At 30.6% G+C, this 18,357-nt stretch overlaps 1 protein-coding gene across 1 annotated transcript in view; it reads right to left on the reverse strand.

Annotated features, from left to right (window-relative positions):
* LOC129226762 (uncharacterized) overlaps nucleotides 1-18,357 on the reverse strand; it is a 160,966-nt gene that overhangs the window by 73,051 nt on the left and 69,558 nt on the right. The window contains exons 11-17 of the mRNA XM_054861391.1: nucleotides 16,686-16,928; nucleotides 11,964-12,360; nucleotides 10,519-10,566; nucleotides 6,210-6,975; nucleotides 5,980-6,087; nucleotides 4,626-4,736; nucleotides 4,308-4,445 (exon numbers count right to left, since the gene is read on the reverse strand). Of these exons, the coding sequence (XP_054717366.1) occupies nucleotides 4,308-4,445; nucleotides 4,626-4,736; nucleotides 5,980-6,087; nucleotides 6,210-6,975; nucleotides 10,519-10,566; nucleotides 11,964-12,360; nucleotides 16,686-16,928 (1,811 nt within the window). The remainder of the gene's footprint in view (nucleotides 1-4,307; nucleotides 4,446-4,625; nucleotides 4,737-5,979; nucleotides 6,088-6,209; nucleotides 6,976-10,518; nucleotides 10,567-11,963; nucleotides 12,361-16,685; nucleotides 16,929-18,357) is intronic.

An 18,357-nucleotide genomic window follows, 5' to 3' on the forward strand; every position in this document is an offset into this window, starting at 1 on the left:
TTACTTTACATTATGAAAACATAATATATTTCATATAGTAAATAAATCTATTCAGCTTACTTTTCAAACTAAGATAAGTTCTTTAATTATTCAATACATTTTTAAGATTTATAAACATATTATAATACTCTTTGATAAGAAGTGCAAGTTTTATGCTTTGCTTAAAAATATGGCTTCCATTATCATGTTCGTTTTAGTGTAAAAGAATATGTTGAGCAATTACTTTTCTTAATTGTATCAGTGATGTTGTATGAGAAAAACTGAAAATTTTTATTTGGTTCAATACTGAATTTAACTAATTGAGTAAAAGCAATATTGCAAGAAGGACCATTTCACACACCTCAACAGGGATCTATGTAGTTTTGCCTGTTGAGGTTAAGATTGTATAATGCAGTGTAAGTTAAATTTAAAGCTACACAAATCAAAAAAATGCAAAATTAATTTATAAAAATAAAATGAATTGATTTTAATTAAGGATTTTGATTTAAAAAATAACTAGATTCAAATCAATTAATTTGAACCAATGAATTTTTTTTTTAATCAATTGATTTAAATACAGTTAATTTAAATCAACGAACCCTGTTTAGTATTAGGTCCAGGAAATCCAACTTTGAGGCCCCTAAAAATTACCGACTAGGTTAAAAATTAAACCAAAATATGAATCCAATTTTCTAGTTTTGGTGTTCAAAATCACGGACGATGTATTAAGTGTACAGCAATGTTGTTTTTAACATCAAAACAACCATTTTCCTACCTAGAATTTTGCTTTGGTAGTTCACATCTTCAGTACACACTAACTTGTAGAATATGTAACAGAAAAGGAGTGCAGTTGCACCTTTACAGCAGTGTGGTTGATTGTACTGCTCAATCAGGCCCCTTTAAATGTGTCGGCTGACAGTCATAAAATTTCTAAATCAGGCCCTGCTTGTCTGCATTTACACATGGATTGACCTTGTTAGTAGGATTAAAATTTCAATAGTATTTCGATTTCCAGGGGTTGGAGTGATTTCAAAAATTTTAGAACACAATTTTGTTAAAATTTCAGGACATTTTTAGGACAACAAACATCAAATTTAATTTAAATGTAATTTATAAGCTTGATTTTTGTGGTGGATGATAAAACGTTTCAAATTCAGTCTTGGAAACTAATACAATGCATTAAATTTTTTATTCTTTAACACAGTGACACATTATGAAGTAGAAATATATATCAGTAGGATAAATGTCTGCCCAATTGTTTTTTTACTTGCCATTTTGTTGTTTCATCAAAGTGAATTACAAAGAATGATGAAGAAATATATATAATAAGGAGGGATTTAAAGTAGGGTACAAGTCCAAAATTTACTATGTACTTAACTTTTATCAGATAATTTGATACTTTTTGCTATCTCAGAATCATCAAAAATATCCCTGTAAATTAAAGATAAATAATTTAAAGATGCAAATGAATGATTGCTTATTACGGCAACTAAAACTGAGAAAACCTTTGCTTTCCAAATTTTATTTTGTAGTAAATTGTGGCACAAACACATTGGATTGCTTCATCATAACAAATTTGTTTTCTGTAGAAGACAAAGAACACTTGATTTTTTAAGTTATGTTTCAAACTCCTAGGTCTTGCCAAATCAGCATAAGACAATACCTGTGAAAATCCTGGAATATCAATATTAGAAAGATAATGTACAAATAAAACAAAATGCTTAAATTCATCCTTTTCTGCATGGCACCATGTGCTGACCTTGCATCCATTTATGTCTTTTTCCAACCACAAGGAAGAGAATTTCATCCTCCGTGGCATTTTAATGAAACAAATCACTATTTACATTTTTAAGGAAAAAGATAAGGGACTAAATTAAAAAACTATATGTGAAAGAAATAATCCAACTTCACTGAACAGAAACACAAAGCAAACCGACTCTTTGTGCTGAAAGAAGCTAAATCTCAGACCACAACACAAGATAAGCACTATAAAAATAAATATTAATTCCCACCTGGAGGCAACAAATTTAAATTTTGCTCTAAATATATTTTTTGAACCAATTGTTTAAATTTGGGTTCTAAACTCATCACATTGTATTTATTTTATTTCAATAAGCTATGATACCCCTCCCCCCCCCCCCCATCCATCTATCACCGAACTGCTACTAGAGAGAAGTAGGGAATACTCCCACTCCTTTGGTTTACATAATTTTATTTCTTTTCAAAGGGCAAAAAAAATCTTAAACATCAAATCATCATTTTCCCAAACTCCTTTTCTGCAACATTTGCTGCACAGCTGTGTTTTTATTTTCTTTATTTTGATTTTCAAATATTTTTTTGCAGAAGCATTGCAAGAGTTACAAAGTATAGAGATAAAACAAATATTTTTATATTAAGCTTATGTTTTGGCTAACTGCATCCCCCCCCCACCTCATCCTTCTCCGAAAAAAAAAAAAAAAGCAGCAACAGCATAGGCTTTTCTCTCTTTTTTTAGAGAAAATTTCTTAGGGTCAAAAATATAGGCATCATCATGAAAAGTTTCATTTTTAGGTTGAAATTTATTTTGCTGCACAAGTAAGGATTAAAATAAGGAACATATTAGGAATTTTAGGACAAAATTTGAAATTTTGGGATTTTTAGGACAACTCCTAACCTTGGATTTCATGCTAGCAATAAATGTTTTTGCTGTGTTTGCTTTTCTTGCATTTATAGTTTCGGACAATGGGCGACATGCTTCAGTGTTTCAATTCAAAGCAAATTAATGTTATGAATAAAAAGAAGTAAACATCTGTTTTCCGACAATAAAGAAAAACATGACAAATTGTTAATAAATGTGAATAATAGTCAAAACAAAACTAGTGTGGGGGGGGGGGGATATGACCTAATGAAAATCCACAATGTAGAAAAACTAATCGATCTAGTAAGTATAGACGGCTCCAATGTCAGATTTTACTTTTATTTTGGAAAATTGCTTGCAGTAATTTATGAGGAACATTTATCAATAGATGGTAGAAACAGATAATAAAGGGTGATAGTGGATCTATGTATAATTTTCCGAAGACTAAAATTTTAATATCACTTTGAGAATGTGGCAGTAAGGCATCTTTTTCTGGAGGTCAGGGATATCAATCATGTGTTGGCAAGGGACAGTGCAAGTCTGATAAGTGCAAATGTAAAAAATCTGTTAAGCTCTAACTTGTTTATTGTGTTTTTAAATGTTTTACGTAAACATGAAGTTCTTACAATTGCCAGAAACATTCTAATTTATACATGGTAAAATGAAAATTTATATCAAAAGGCAATCATAAATTTTGTATGCATTTTATGTAAAATTTCCCCTAGACACATCTGTTCCTGCACCAATGTAGTTTATTTTCTTTGATAAATTATTTAAGATACATTTTGAGAATTTTTTCAAAATTGCAGAATTCATATTTTTTATGAACTCGAAAATCTATTTTGGGTGTCACCCCCCCCCCCCCCTGAAAGGTGTCACTTGGGACAAACCACCATGTAAAAAAATATTTGATTTTTCAAAATCATTCGATTTTTCACAAAAAAGGGACCCTGTGAAAAATCCCGGACAAATCCTTGAGATGTTATAAAATTTAATCAAAGAGATAGATCTAGATGAAATTTACAATTTTGTTTTACATCTTTAAAAAATAAAGTTGTGTTTCTCCTAAGTCCTATATTGCTGCAAACAGCAAAAATGAGAAGTTGAAAGCAAGTTTAGTACCACTAAGCTACTAACATAGTTCAATTATATTCACAATAATTTTTCAGAAATTTAAATTGGGGGAACCTCAAAATTGACAACCAAAATGTCTCTTGCCAAAAAAAACACATCAAAATTGTCTACAAACTTTGAAAATTTTCTGATTTGTACATTCTTTTATGTTATCTGGGTCTGCATGCAAGGAAGGAAAATTTCATGTGAGTACTTAATTATCATTAAAATTTCATCAGAAACACAATAAACATAGCCAGCCTAAGTAAATTAAATACATACCTTTGAACTAAGAAATAAAAATAAATATAATATTGAAAATGCAGAAAATTGGAAGAAATTGCAGATTTGTAATTCAGGGTCACAAGGATCTCTTTTTTCCGTAAAAAAAGTGTGAAACATATATAAAAAGATGTCTGACAAAAGCAACGAAAGGAAACAATAAACAAACTTGAAACACATGTTTATTACTTATTGCAAATTTGTGAATTTGAAACTTTGTTTAAATTACTTTGTAGGCTGCATGATCTAAGGGAATTAACATAGAATGATCAAATTTTAATAATAGTTATTTTTTATTATTATTATTCATACGTACATTATTCTTTAGACCACACACGGCACAGCACTGACATCTTTTACAACACCAGTTTTCAATATTTTCCTCATGAGGTACATCATCTTCTGATAGACAAAACGTATGGTATGGTTCACAGCATAGAACACAAAATATCAACTAAGAAAAGAATAATTAAATAGTTAAATAAAGCAAAATTTAAACATGAGCTATTAACATGTGTAATAACATTTCAGCAAAACAGAAAGTAAAACAAAGCAAAAAGTAATTACAATTACAACAACAATTGAATGTTTTAAACAACTTTAAAAACAGAAAATAATCTTGAAAAAAACAAACCTTTTCTTCCCCAGCACTACCACATAAGTAACATACACACTGAAGTGGTATTTGTTGAGATGATATAAGAGCAAAACCTTGGCAGGAAATTTTGTCAAAATCATAGTTTTCCTAAAAAGAATATACAAAATAAAGAAATATCTGACTCAAAACAAAGAAAATCATTCAAGTCAAATTAGCTTTTCAAAAATACCTAACTGAAACTAAAAAAAAAAGTTAGGCATCAAAGGAAAACTAAATTTGAACTATACAAAAACATTTTCTCATAACATAGAGATGTGGATTTTGAAAAAACAAAAATTTGAAAATCCTAGCATACATTTTCAAGCAGCATAAAAATAATAATGACTATGTACATAATTAAAAGATAAAAAAAAAGTTTGATTCTATTAAATCATTTTAATGTAAAATGTGAATGTTTTTAATTATTTCTAAATGATATTTCAGTAGAATGATAGTTTTTAAGGAAATTTTAAGAAAATGAGACTTCAACTTTTCGATTCATGAACACATTAACATATATGAAGTTATTTTAACACTTATAACAGTTTGTAAAAGTTTACAGGTTTAAAAAAAAGGATTAGTTTGGACAGATCCCACAAACACTGGGAAGAATTTGGAGAAAAAATATCAGCAAAAACAAAAACAAAACAAAAAAAAATAAAAAAAAAAAAATAAGAGGAAATTTTCCAAAAAAAAAGGGAAAAATCGCGGAATCGGAGTAAGAATCTCATGCCTGAATAACACACACAAGAATTTTCATCACTTGTTCCAGAGATTGATGTAACAGTTAATCAGAGGTGCTTAATATATTCACGTTTGCATTCAGGAGGAAATTTTTGCACAAAAAATCTTTCCTTTTCAATGAGCAGTTATTTTATTCAATCACGCAAGGACATTTCAGTTTTGAAGAATTGAATACTTATAAAAGTGATTTTTGTTTTTGCTTATTTTTTAAGCAGTTAAGGAGCATCTTAATTTCTACAAATAGGCATTTTGGATTGAAGAATTTGGCAACTGACATTGATTAGGCACATCGAACACATCTATGTTGTAACTCATTGCACAGTAAATGTTACTCTAAATAATGACTTTCAATACAATGCAAGTACAGTTTTGAGGAAATTTTGGGCAAAAATTTTAAATTTTGAGAAACTTTTAAGCTTGGGAAAAATTTTTCACACCCGCATTTAATTTTCCCCTAAAAAAGTTTCATTTATATAATAAACCTTAGCTACTTTTAACAGCTATCCTGCAAAAAGATCATTACTGCAGCAAATAGATTATCATTTGAGAACAGTTTTAAGTTCTTATATACACTGACAAGAAAGAAACCAAACCTGGAAATACTTACCCAATAATCAGCATATATGAAGTGTTTTTTCTGAAAATCATCTTCTTCATCATCGTCATCTTCTTCATTACTATCTTGACCTCCTGAACCAGCAGATCCATATTGGTCCTTAATTTTGTTTTAAAAAGCATGAGACATACTATATACGTTCAAACACATTTAAAAATCCTAGAAATAGCAGTAATAATTTTTAAAAACAAATTTTTTTAAAAAATAATGAAATTTCTTACTTGATCTTTATTGTAAAAGGATTTTTTATAGCCACTTCCACTTTGTTTTGAGTTTTGGTTCTTAGATCCGGTATAAGTAGATGTAGAAACGTTACTCTGGCTCTCATCAAGAGATGCACTGTACATCAGAGAGGGAGCAAAACTTGCATTTTTTAATTCAATTATGCTAGAAGTTTCTTCATATAGAATTGTGTCATCATTTTCACGATATACAGATTCATTTTCAACAGAACCAATATCTTCGGCATGACTAATAGCAAATTCTTCCAACAGTGCTTCATCCAAATCAGAAGAAAAATCATTTTCATCATAAACCGAATCAGGAAAAAGGGGATTTGTAACTACATTATTATCTATGCATTCAGATTCTTGCAAAATGACCGATTCTGAGTCAATACTGTGCATAAAAGGTACAGCAGCACAAGAATCACCCATCACATCTCCATCAGGCACTGTAACATTGTCACTGCTACTGGTTGAACTAGTGCTGCTACTGCTCCCACTAGAACTTGAACTGCTACTTCCAGAGCTTCCAGAACTAGATGTAGTTGATGATGAACTACAGCTTGAACCACAACTGCTGCCATCAGGACTTGATGGAGAGCTAGATGATGAAGTTAAAGAAGTGCCGATTCCAGACGGACCATCGCCTCCAAAGCTAGAATGCCCACCAAATGGCTTACTTTTGTCAATATTTTCAGTCTGGGGAGTTTTGGTACTCCTACGTTCTGAGGCAGGGGCTACAGGCCTTAGGCATCTTCGAAACCTGAAAGCAAGTCATTCATTGCTTTTTTTTCTTTTTTAATGTTATTAATATTATAAGCGCACACTATATTTGAAATAACTTCAAAATTATGAACAAGCATAAAATATACTTTCAATATAAATTAGCACTGATCATGATATTTTTCTAATATCAAACAAGGTAAAACATTGATTAGAAGAATACTTCAATCTAATTATTAGGCAAAATTTACACTTTTAAGATATAAAAACGCAACTAACTATAAGTAATACGTAATGACACTAAATCTACAAAATTTACATAGCTACGTTCTCAGAGTACACGCCATTTTTAAATGAAAGCTTTTGACAACTGTAATGGCCTATCAGAAATTTTAAATCCTAAACATAAGAACCTGTTTTCAAGAAATGAAAAGGAATTCATTAAAATTAATTCCTGTCATTTAATTTTACACTTGCAATGAAGATTTTTAAAAAAAATATGTTGTCAATAACTAGGATCCAACAAATCCCAGGTATCAGATCACCTGGTTGACTTAAAAAATAACTTGGCAACTAATTTTTTTGAAACATGGATCTTTCAGAAGCAAAGTTACCTAGAATTTTCTTATAAACTCTGAGAAAAAGAATGATGATAAGAAGAGATAAAACCAAGAGTCTCATTCATTTTTTAATTAATACAAAAAAAATGGGGAGGGTTACTATTAATATCTAAGCGATAGAATTGCATTGTAGATAAAAACAACTGAGACAACTTACACAAGTGGAAGTAATTGGATTCTTAAATGCATAAAAAAATCCATATTAGCGCACAAAATCGTAATTAATAGCTAAAATGAGGAATTCGTACAAGTAGTGCATAACATTTAAGTTGGTACACAAAATGTAAAATGAAATTTAAGTTTAAAAAATATTTTGAAAAATGTTCTATTTTGATAAGGTTGTATTTTTTTTTTTAATTTTTACAATCATATTTGGAAGCTGCCACTGTTTGAAAAACTGGAGGATTTTGCTTCCATGACACTAGGAATTGCAATACCGGACCAAAATTGCAATACTGGTATTCGGTATTTTTAAAACATGATATTGGAATACCAGTATTAATACCGGTATTAGAAATTTCTCAAAAAATTATTGTAAATGTATTGTTTTGTTGCAATATTTCATAGTTTTGAGCAAAAATTGTATTATTTGTGAAAACGTTTTATGAACAAATATAAAATGAAGGAACAAATGTCATAATAAAAAAATCAATAATAGTAAGAAACACAATGAATCTATTAAATTGCCTCTAAACCTGGAACTCATTTTCGTGCTTAAATATCCTGCAGTAGAAAATACTCTTTCTTAATCCATGCTGGTCGATGGCACTGTTAACAATGCACGATAGACCTCCTCTAATTGCCTGAATGTAATTCATCATCTTCATATAATTCGATTTCTTGCATGTTAATTTTGGAAAAATTCTTTGGTATTTGTGTGTTTCTTTTGCATTGTGTATAGCATTATTATTAGTTTTTTTCCTTCAATTCATAACTAGTTATAATTTCTCTTTGAGAGACGATATTTTCCCAATATTAACGTCATCTACAACGATTTCTTTTTGATCAGGTTAGGCTTGTGTTTACTTTTTATTAGCCCTATGGCTCGAGCTTTATGGTCAACTTAACTAAATTTGATCGTTAGTTTGTTTTATTCGTTTTTGTTTTCTTTTCAAAATGCTTTACAATTTTAACTGTGTAAAGACCTGATAATATGTTCCATTTGATTATGCCTCACCTTTATGTAAATTTTCAAGGTGCTATATAGTTTCTAAACATTATCTTGCCAAGTATAAAGTAAAATAGCGAGACAGGACAACAAACCAACAAATTACCATTTGTCACTTTAACAAGAAAAGCTTTTGTCAAAATTCAGTACATCTAAGATAAATATTTAAAACAAAGTATCCTAAAATATTACTGCAATTGATGGTTGGAATAAATTATTCATAGGATAAATACGTTCAAAATTGAACTTGAAATTAATTTTCACAAAAGGGAAAGTGAGAAATCAGGGAAATGAAAAAAAATGATAACATGGTGCGCATAAGAGCAAGAAAATGCGATTTATCTCACCATATCGCCTTGGAAAAATCATTTTATAATCTTTTCGCTATTTTTATTCAATGATATTTTATTAGTTCCTGCTTTTCAAGCCAAGTTTTAACATCAATGAATTGACTTTGGCAATGTAGCATGGAAAAAAGAAATGTACATTTGAAATAAAAATATTGAAAAGTCTTTAATTGAAGCTATTTATTTTTTTCCATTAATACCGAAATTTTATCTCAACAAATACCGGTATCACGAAACTACAAAATAGCTTGAAATACTGGTATTTGACACGGGTGCAGAACATGTCCGATCCGGCGATCTAGGATCGGGGGAAATTTGAACCATCTGGGGAAAATTTTGCAAATTCGATTTTAAAAAAAAGAAAAGTCCAATTTTTTTTTCGGCAAGTGTCTTTTGAATGCATTTTCTTTTGCATCACCACTCTTGATATTTTCATCAACTATTTGTTGGATAATAATTTACATTTAAAATAAATGTAGATATGATATTTTAATTAAAACTTACATGCATTTACTTAATTTGCTTTTTAGATACCGAGTTCTAAGGCTACTAGTTCATTCTATTAGTTTTAAAGATGCAATTGCTTTTTTTCCCCCAAAACTATCTCTACCTATAGTAATAGGAATGAATTTTTATCTGAAGCATATAGCATATTGTAAAATTTTGGGGAAATTTTCATACAGATTCGGGGAAATGTTGGTGTTAAAAACATTTTCTGCACCCCTGGTATTCGGTATTCCGGTATTGCAATCACTACATGATACATTCTTCATCATCACAAAATTGCAGAAAATTGATAAAAATCATGATAGAAGATAAATTCGAATTTAAATAATAAATCAAGTGGAAATCGGGTAAAACCAAAACTCACAACAAAGGCCTACTTCCAAGTGGGAAAAAAGTGGAAACTCCACGGAAAAGCAGCAGATTCACATACCTGATTTTAAAAGAATTTGTATGCAATTTTCTGAAAGGACAAAAAAAGGAAAGCATATCTTTTCAAATTGAGTTTTTTTAGTTAGGAAAGTTCACCTGACTGCCACTAGAGAAAAATAAATTTCCCTGACTAATCTTCATTATTTTAGTTTCCCTGATAGTTAGACAGTAAGCATACTTTACTGGAGCAACTCCTTACCTTTCAGCATGAACCTTGGTTCATGACCTACCTTTTTTCCTTTTTACTCCAGGATCCATCGTACCTACCACTATTTGTGGTTTAACCAGTTGGATAGGACCCTGAAGACAGTTCTGATTTGTTGATCCAGACCAGAAACCCAGTAAATCCCTGGCCTCAGTATTAACCTCTTGTAGTCAGTGCAAAAGGCAGTCTAAATGGCCTTAACACTAAACCACATGGAATATGAGAACCCATGGTCAACTCTTTGCTAAATGCAAGTAGATATTCTGGAAACTGAATGTCAGGAAATGTGAGGGGAAAAAAAACTTACATGCATGCTTGTTTAATGAGGTTTGGACCACCAAATTTCTTCTTATCTCTGAAAAAGAAATATTTCATAAAGTAATCATAATTTTGAGTTAATTAACTTCTTTATTTCACAAAATGATTAATTCAAGGTTTAAAATAAAAAAATAAAGCAGTTATTCATGATACAAATAAAAGGAACATTTCAGTTGGTTTTTAAAACATTATGTATAAGGATATTTTTAAAATATTCCCGGCAACATATACAAAACATTTTGTAACTTTTAGTGGAAAAAAAATGCAAGTAAATATAATTAAAAGCAACTAAATCAAATTGTTAAACATTCTCCGCTCAGACATTTGCTTTAAATTCTGTAGCAAAGTTTAATGGTTTAAAAAAAAAAAAAAAAATCATGTGGGCTAAGTAACTAAATAATTTATAACCAATCTTGATTTAACTGCTTTTTACAGGAAAATGTTTAATGTTTATAAGGTTTAATGATTTAAAGTATTTATAAATAAATATAATGAACAAAAACATTTAAACACACATTATCAACAGTTTTATTAAGCATGTGCTTTAAAATCACTATTTATTTTTTTAATCAATAAAGCCAGAAAGATTTCAAATATTATGTTAAATAAAATACAGAAATAAAGTTGCTCAATGAGAGAAAAAATTCAATATGGTTAAATACTTTCAAAATTGCAGCCTTTCCAAAATAGGTGTTTTGTTAATGTGTTTGTCTGAATATGTTAATTTTATATTGAATTTCAAACAGCTGAAATAGGGGGGGGGGATTTAACATTTTATAGGTCAATTAGTTGTACCTACTACAATTTAAAAATTGCGACGGTCATTTCACATTTCTTGAAACTGTCTCCCCGATTCAAAATGGAATGGCTCCAGGTAAAGGAATTGATTGTAAGGGAGTGAGCTGAGTGTCCTTAAAATTCCAGAAGCTTACTTTTCCTACCACCTCCATTGCCCTTTTGCAGAACTTTCATTTTCATAGTTATTTATTTTACTTTTTGTTTATCTTAAAGGCGAGTAAGGTATGCTGAAGTTTTAGTATGGATAAAACAAGAAGTGTTAACCTGTGCGCATAGTTTGTTTTTGTCAACTTACAGCCTGCACTGCAAGCCTCCCCCTGTCTGAGGCAGGAAAAAACAAAGCTTCCTAGAGTATTTTTAAATTCATTCTTTAAGGAAAACTGGAAATTTTTGAACTTTATTTAGTTATTTGCATGTTAATCTTTTTTTTTTTTTTTTCTAATTGTATTTGCATTACTTTAATGTATTTCTAACTGTGTCAGAAAATAATTCAAAAATGTATAGAAATAGAAACTAAAAATTCTAACTATTAACAAAGCAAGAATTATAATTGTCCGAGTAAGACAAAACAATAACAATACTAATAACAACAAAACATCAAGAACAACAATACTAATAATGATAACAGCAACTTACAAACAATATGCACACTGCCCACAATCTTCAGCAAGACATCCTTCACATTGTTTACAACGAACTTTCCTACATTTTATGACTTTTGCAGGGCGTTTGGGTACGACTTTTGGTTCACTCTTTACTGAAGTTTTCACTGCACTTTTGTAAGAAAACTTTAAAGTTTTTTTTAACTCACTTCTTCTGCTAAGTTTCAAAGATTTTTTGAATGAATGTTTATGCAAGTGTTTCATTGACTTCTTCATTAATAATTTCCTCCTCTTCTGTTCCTTTTGAATGAGCAGAGAAGACTTCTTCAACAAGTCTAAATGAACTCTGTTTTTAACTTTGACATCTTTGTGAAGTTTTTTCTTCCCTTGCTGCTTAGGGGTCTTGTTCACACTGACAGCAGGTTTAGCTTCTGTAATTAAAAATTAAAAATGCGATATTGCCGACCTAGTAAATGAAATATTATGCTAATAATACTTAATTTTCAGAAATTCTATTTTAAAAACAAAAATACAAAACTGATGCAGCCAGTAGCAAAGTCAATGGTAATTTAAAAATAACACATTTACAAAACACACTTGATTTCCACAAATTACAATTAAAAAAAACTAATGCACAAGATAAAAAAGTAAAGATGCATTGAGCATTCAGATTCCATTAATGGCATCCAGTATAACTAGTGTGAGTTAAAAAGAAGAGATATCACTAAAATTTCTTGTGAACTATTCTGAATGCATGGTTACCACTGGAATTTTTTTTTTTTTTGGAGGGGGGGGGGGGGACAATTAACAGGATCTAGCACTGATAGTCTGTTAAAAAAACAATTTTAAATACCTAAACATAATACTTTAGAATATTCTTTAGTATTTAAAAATTTAAAGTTAGGTTTCAATTAAATATTTTTTGAAAAGAAGAAAAAAAATCTGGAAAAATGGTCAATGTTTGACTTACACTATGCGAGAAAGTATAGCGCACAAATTTAGCCTAGCCAAACTCAAATTTAGTGATGACAACTTTGTTTACTTCCATCCAAAATAAAATAGGCTAATAAAATAGGTTATTTTGTTACATATAAAAATAACAGCATTTTCTTTGCACAGGTGTTTTTTTATGCAATTGTATTTATTGCTTGTAAATTGAAATTTGAGCATCATGAAACTTATAAAACCCCTATGAGTATGATTTTCTGTGGGTACTCAAGAACCTCAGAAGCAAATTTGGTCAAGATCTGATGAAAACTGTTCAGTTATAAAAAGAAAAAAAAAAAGACTTCTTCCTACTCTCACAGTCATCCCATTCTTAATTAAAAATTTTCAAGTCTCTAGCTCATCAGGTAATCAATCCACAAGATTCCACTCAAACAGACATTCAAGAATAAAAGTCAATTAAAATGACGTACTTAAACTTATTATTGAAAGATCTATCATCTGTTTACCTACCATTTTTACTCAAGTACTAGTGGTCTTGTGAAAGAGACATTCACTAAACCTCTCCTCCGCATAAAACCCCCGACTTGTCATAGAGTTTTCCCCCCTTCATCCTTTACCTTTTTTTTTCATAATTGGAAAATGCTCAGGAAATCACAACTCGTCCCCCCTCCCCCCAACTACATACAACAGAGAAAGCTTTATCCATTTATAACATATTGTTTGCAACCAATTTCTTTGATTATATGTATTATTCATTTGCTAGCAAGCATTTTAAAAAGCAAAATCCCACTAGGATTGGCCTACCCTCATCGAGTTTCCAAAAATTGTTACCACAGCACTATAAAAATAAATATTACTTCCCACCTGGGGACAACCGACTCAAATTTTGCTTGAAATAATTTTTTTGAATTAAGTGTTAATATTTGGGTTCTAACTCAACATATTGAATTTATTTTATTGCAATAAGCTATGATACCTACCCCCCCCCCCTCCCCAATCTCTCTGCCACAGAACTTCAATTTCAAAGGAGGGACTATTCCCCCCCCCCCCCGGTTCATATATTTTTCATTTCTTTTCAAAGGGGGAAAAAAACAAAAATATCAGATCCTATTTCATTCCCTTAACTCTTTTTCTGCAACATTTGCTGCCTAGCTGTTTTTTTTATTTTTACATATTTTCTTGCAGAAGAGGAATGACCGCAAGAGTTACTTATAACAAACAGCTTTCTACTGAGCATGTGTTTTGATTAACTGCATCCTCCCCTCTCCCTTTTTTAGAGCAAAAAAGCAGCAGCATAGGCTTCTCTCTTTCTTTTTTAGAGAAAATTTCTTAGGGTCTCCAAAGTTTATTTTATTCTAAAATAGAGGCACATCATTATGAAAAGTTTCATTTTTTGGTTGAATTTTATTTTTCTTGCAAGTAGGGAACAAAATAATGAACATTTTATGAATTTGAGGACAAAACTCAAAATTTTTGGAATTTTAGGACAAATTTGAAATTTTAGGAATTTTAGGCCAACTCCTACCCCTGCCCCTGAGAAAAATAATGAAGGGTGTGAGACATTTTTGGAAACATTTCTTGTGTTGCTTCAAGACAATAAACTGTGGCTTTTCTGGAAAAAATATATTTGACTTCGAAAAATATTTGACATAAGAAGGTTTTGATTAAAAAAACCCTTTGACTGAAAAATAACATTAGATAAATACGCAAAATGAAGGGGGAAAATAATTTTCCGTCATATCATGTTTTTCAAGATATCGAAGTACAGGGTATCGAATGTACACTGTATAGTGTAATCAAACTACCAAACGGCAAGACCTTGAGGGTTACGTATCTGGATGAAATTCTAGTTTTGGGTTAATTCACGTTAGGTATGAACCCAGGTAAGGCAGTTTGACTACATAGGCCCTAGTTCGGCAACAATATAGGTCCAAAGTTGCTAGTTTAGCTCCAGAAAAGCAATGGTTTTTCCTTTCAAAAAACTTTTTTTACCCTTTTCTAACTACTCAATGAAGTATCGCTCATCTGAATACATTCATAATACAGTAGAGAACCAATTATCCGGGAAGTTCGGGAACCTCGCTATCCCGGATATCTGAATTTCCCGGTTTTCTGGATCGCTAAAAAGCTCTATTGGCCGATTCTTTGTAAATCTTTAATAAATAGTTATGCATATTAAAATAAGAAGAAAACAGTTCAGAAATGCTTTTAAATATCGAAATATTAAAAAACTAATAGTGAAAGAATAATTTAAACACCAAAAAACTTAAGTTATTAATAATACCTGAGACCATCACATTCTGTTTGGAAAAGAAAAAAAAATCCACCACTTTTCAATCTTTTAAAAAGAAAGAAATTGAAGGGAAGGGTAAAAAATAAGTTTTTAAACCCAAACGTGCGATTTTTCTACTATAGTGTAAAACAGAATTCGCCTTCATAATTGCGTTATTTTTTTTTTTTTTTGTAAAGGTTTTGTGTTTGCGATTATGTTAGTTATTGATAACTAATGCTTTTGCATTTCGTTAATATCAACAGAAATTTGATTCATGAGTTCTTGCAGCCTTATTATTCTTGCATTTAATGGATTTCTAGATTTCACGATCAACTAACTATCTGGAAAATTCGCGAATTTGGTTTTCGGCGTTTCCTGCACTTTCGCGACGTCACTTACGCTAAACACCTTAAATTATAGGCCATTCAATAAAATACTGCATTAGATTAGAATTATTTAGAAATTAATGCGACAATATTCATTTCTTTAGCTTTCAGTTAGCATAAAAGACAAAAATTTCAGAGTTACTAATGGTACTTTTTATCAAGAAAATATTGCGGAAATTTTGCTCAGCATAAAGGATAACCACTTGAAGTTGGTGTTTGCAAACATTTTCCCGAGATATACTTGGGTAATATGGTGTTTATTAAGAAATTATTCATATTCTTTTTTGTATTAAAAAAAATGCTTAATTTTTCGAAAATTGCCAAAAATGCTTATTTTTAAAAAATGGCAGGAAAAATCGGAAAAAAGTTGCCGATTTTCTGGTTTTTTGGTTCCCGGATAAAAGGTTCTTTACTGTATGAAATAGTACTAAAAAAAGACGCGAAATAGACTAGGACAGCAAAAATCATACCAAAGAAATTCCAAAGAAAATGCTGTTACTGTTCTGGAGTCAAACAAGCAGTTTAGACCGTCCTTGCAGGCCGAACTAGAGCCTATGTACTCAAACTATTTTCCATGGGCTCATTTCTAGCATGAATTGACATCAGTCCAAAAGTTTATCCAGATCTGACCCTCAAGTTTTTGCCACCTGAACCAGATTGATTTCCAGGACTCCAGAATTCCAATGGCATTATTATTGGAATTTGAAACTTATGCATAGCATTTGCCCTCCCAACACAATCGGCATCTCTTGCCAGTACAAAGTAGAGGAGGGGGGTATTCAATGTTGTGAATGTATTCAGTTGGCTCAACTGTAAAGTGAGTGCAAGAAAAGGGCAAAAAAAAAGCTTAATTTCAAATGAAAAATAATGCTTTTCTGACTCAATTAGCAATTTTGTACCCTCGTTGCGGCCGAACTAGGACCTATGCAGTCAAACCGCTTTACCTGGGTTTATATCTAGTGCGAAATTGGCCTAATTCCAGAATTATGTCCAGTTCTGTGACCCTCAAGGTCGTGCCGTTTGGTAGTTAGACAAATAACTAAATAAAGTTGCTAAATTTTAAAAATGTGTTCTGTCTTGTATTTATTTGCTCCATGGAAAATTATCCACAAATACAAATATAATTGAAAGTAAAAGATATACAACATACCAGTTGAGCATTCGATGGCTTTTGGCTTTTCATCCTGTGGAACCGTTTCCAATATTTTCTGTTTTTCTTCCTCAGGAAGTGCACTTAAGAAAAACGGCTCTTTTGTGTCTCCAACATCTGAAAAAGTTGCTCTTGGCAAACCTAGAACAACAGCCGCTCTCCTACAAACATGCTTTATCCTTGGTCCTTTTTGTTTTGCCTCCTCTTGGACAGTAACATCTTCAACTGCTTCATTGACACCAACTACAGGATATTAAGATTTTAGTAATGTTAATTACAAATATTAAACAGAAACAGTTTAAAATCACATCAGATACTTCCAATTAAAATCTCAAAATTTACTTTAGAACAATTAAGAAAACTTTGAAATGTCAGTAAATTATTTCAGGATTAGTTTTCTTTGTAGTAAAAGGTGGTAATCAAGCAAGGATGGAAAACAAATGCAAGCATTAGTTTTTTACATCACTGCATCGTTAAACTCTAAAAAAATGATTAAATCAGAATTCAACATATTCAAAGCATTACAATTAAATATATCAGAGTAAATATATTTAAATAAAACACAATTAAATTATTTTTTTGACTAGTACACCTTTAAGACAGTATCTCAATTTTATTGATTTACAATTTAAATGAAAATGAGCTAAGCAATTTGCTAATTATTTAGTTGACTTAATTTTATTCATTTAAATTAAAATTATCATTTATTTTTGAACAAGGCTGTAAATTTTATTATCACTTCTTTTGTGCAGTTCAAAAACATAGTCCCAATACAAAACATTTTACTACACTAGTATTCTTTTGCAAATGTGGGGGACCACTATAAAATGGGAAAGAGATCTGTGCCAGATGGGGTTTAACAAATGATTAATGTATCCCTGGCTTGAATATGACAGCATGGGGCCAGGGGCAGACATTTTTTCTGGGTATGTTTATAAAAAATTGTACTCATACCCTTTTCCACAACGGGAAATTTCGACTTACGCAAGAGGTCTTGGAATGCATCCCTCGCGTTAGTCAGGACTCGAGTGTATTACAAAATCAAATTATAAAAATGTCATGCAAATATATCTGGGCAATATGTGCTAATACACTAGTAAAACAACACAGCATTTATCTAATGACCAGAAAATAAATTTCTCCTTTTTCTAATCAAACACTTACTTCTTTACAAAAATGCTAAGAAAAGTAATATTGCTGCGATCCCTGTGGCAGAATTTTATTTTACTTTCTGCAACAAATTTTCTGGACCTAATTTTTTTCTGCTAGAATGCTTTGTGAAGTGAAAAGTGAACTAATGGACAAACTTAAGTACAATTCATTTCATAAGTGAAAAATTAATTTATTTATTAACAAATTGAGCACAATTTCTTGTTTAAGTAAATTCATTTATACAAAAATGAAAAGCATTAAAGCTTAGTATCAGGACTTCCAACAGATTTTCAGTTTTCGCTAGAGAAAAAAAAGGACCTTGAGCTAAATCTATATGATTAAAAATATTAACACCATGGTAACAGCAATTGGTAAGTGGAGAAAAAAATCAAATATAACCAAAAGCTATGTAAATTATTATACTAATTTATGTAATGCTAATGTAAATTATTATGTTATAGCAGGAGGTGATTGCTTAAACAGAGATGCCACTCTCATATTTAAGTTTTCAGTCTTGTAG

This window comes from Uloborus diversus, chromosome 7, assembly GCF_026930045.1.
Source record: "Uloborus diversus isolate 005 chromosome 7, Udiv.v.3.1, whole genome shotgun sequence".
NCBI classification, from domain to species: domain Eukaryota; kingdom Metazoa; phylum Arthropoda; class Arachnida; order Araneae; family Uloboridae; genus Uloborus; species Uloborus diversus.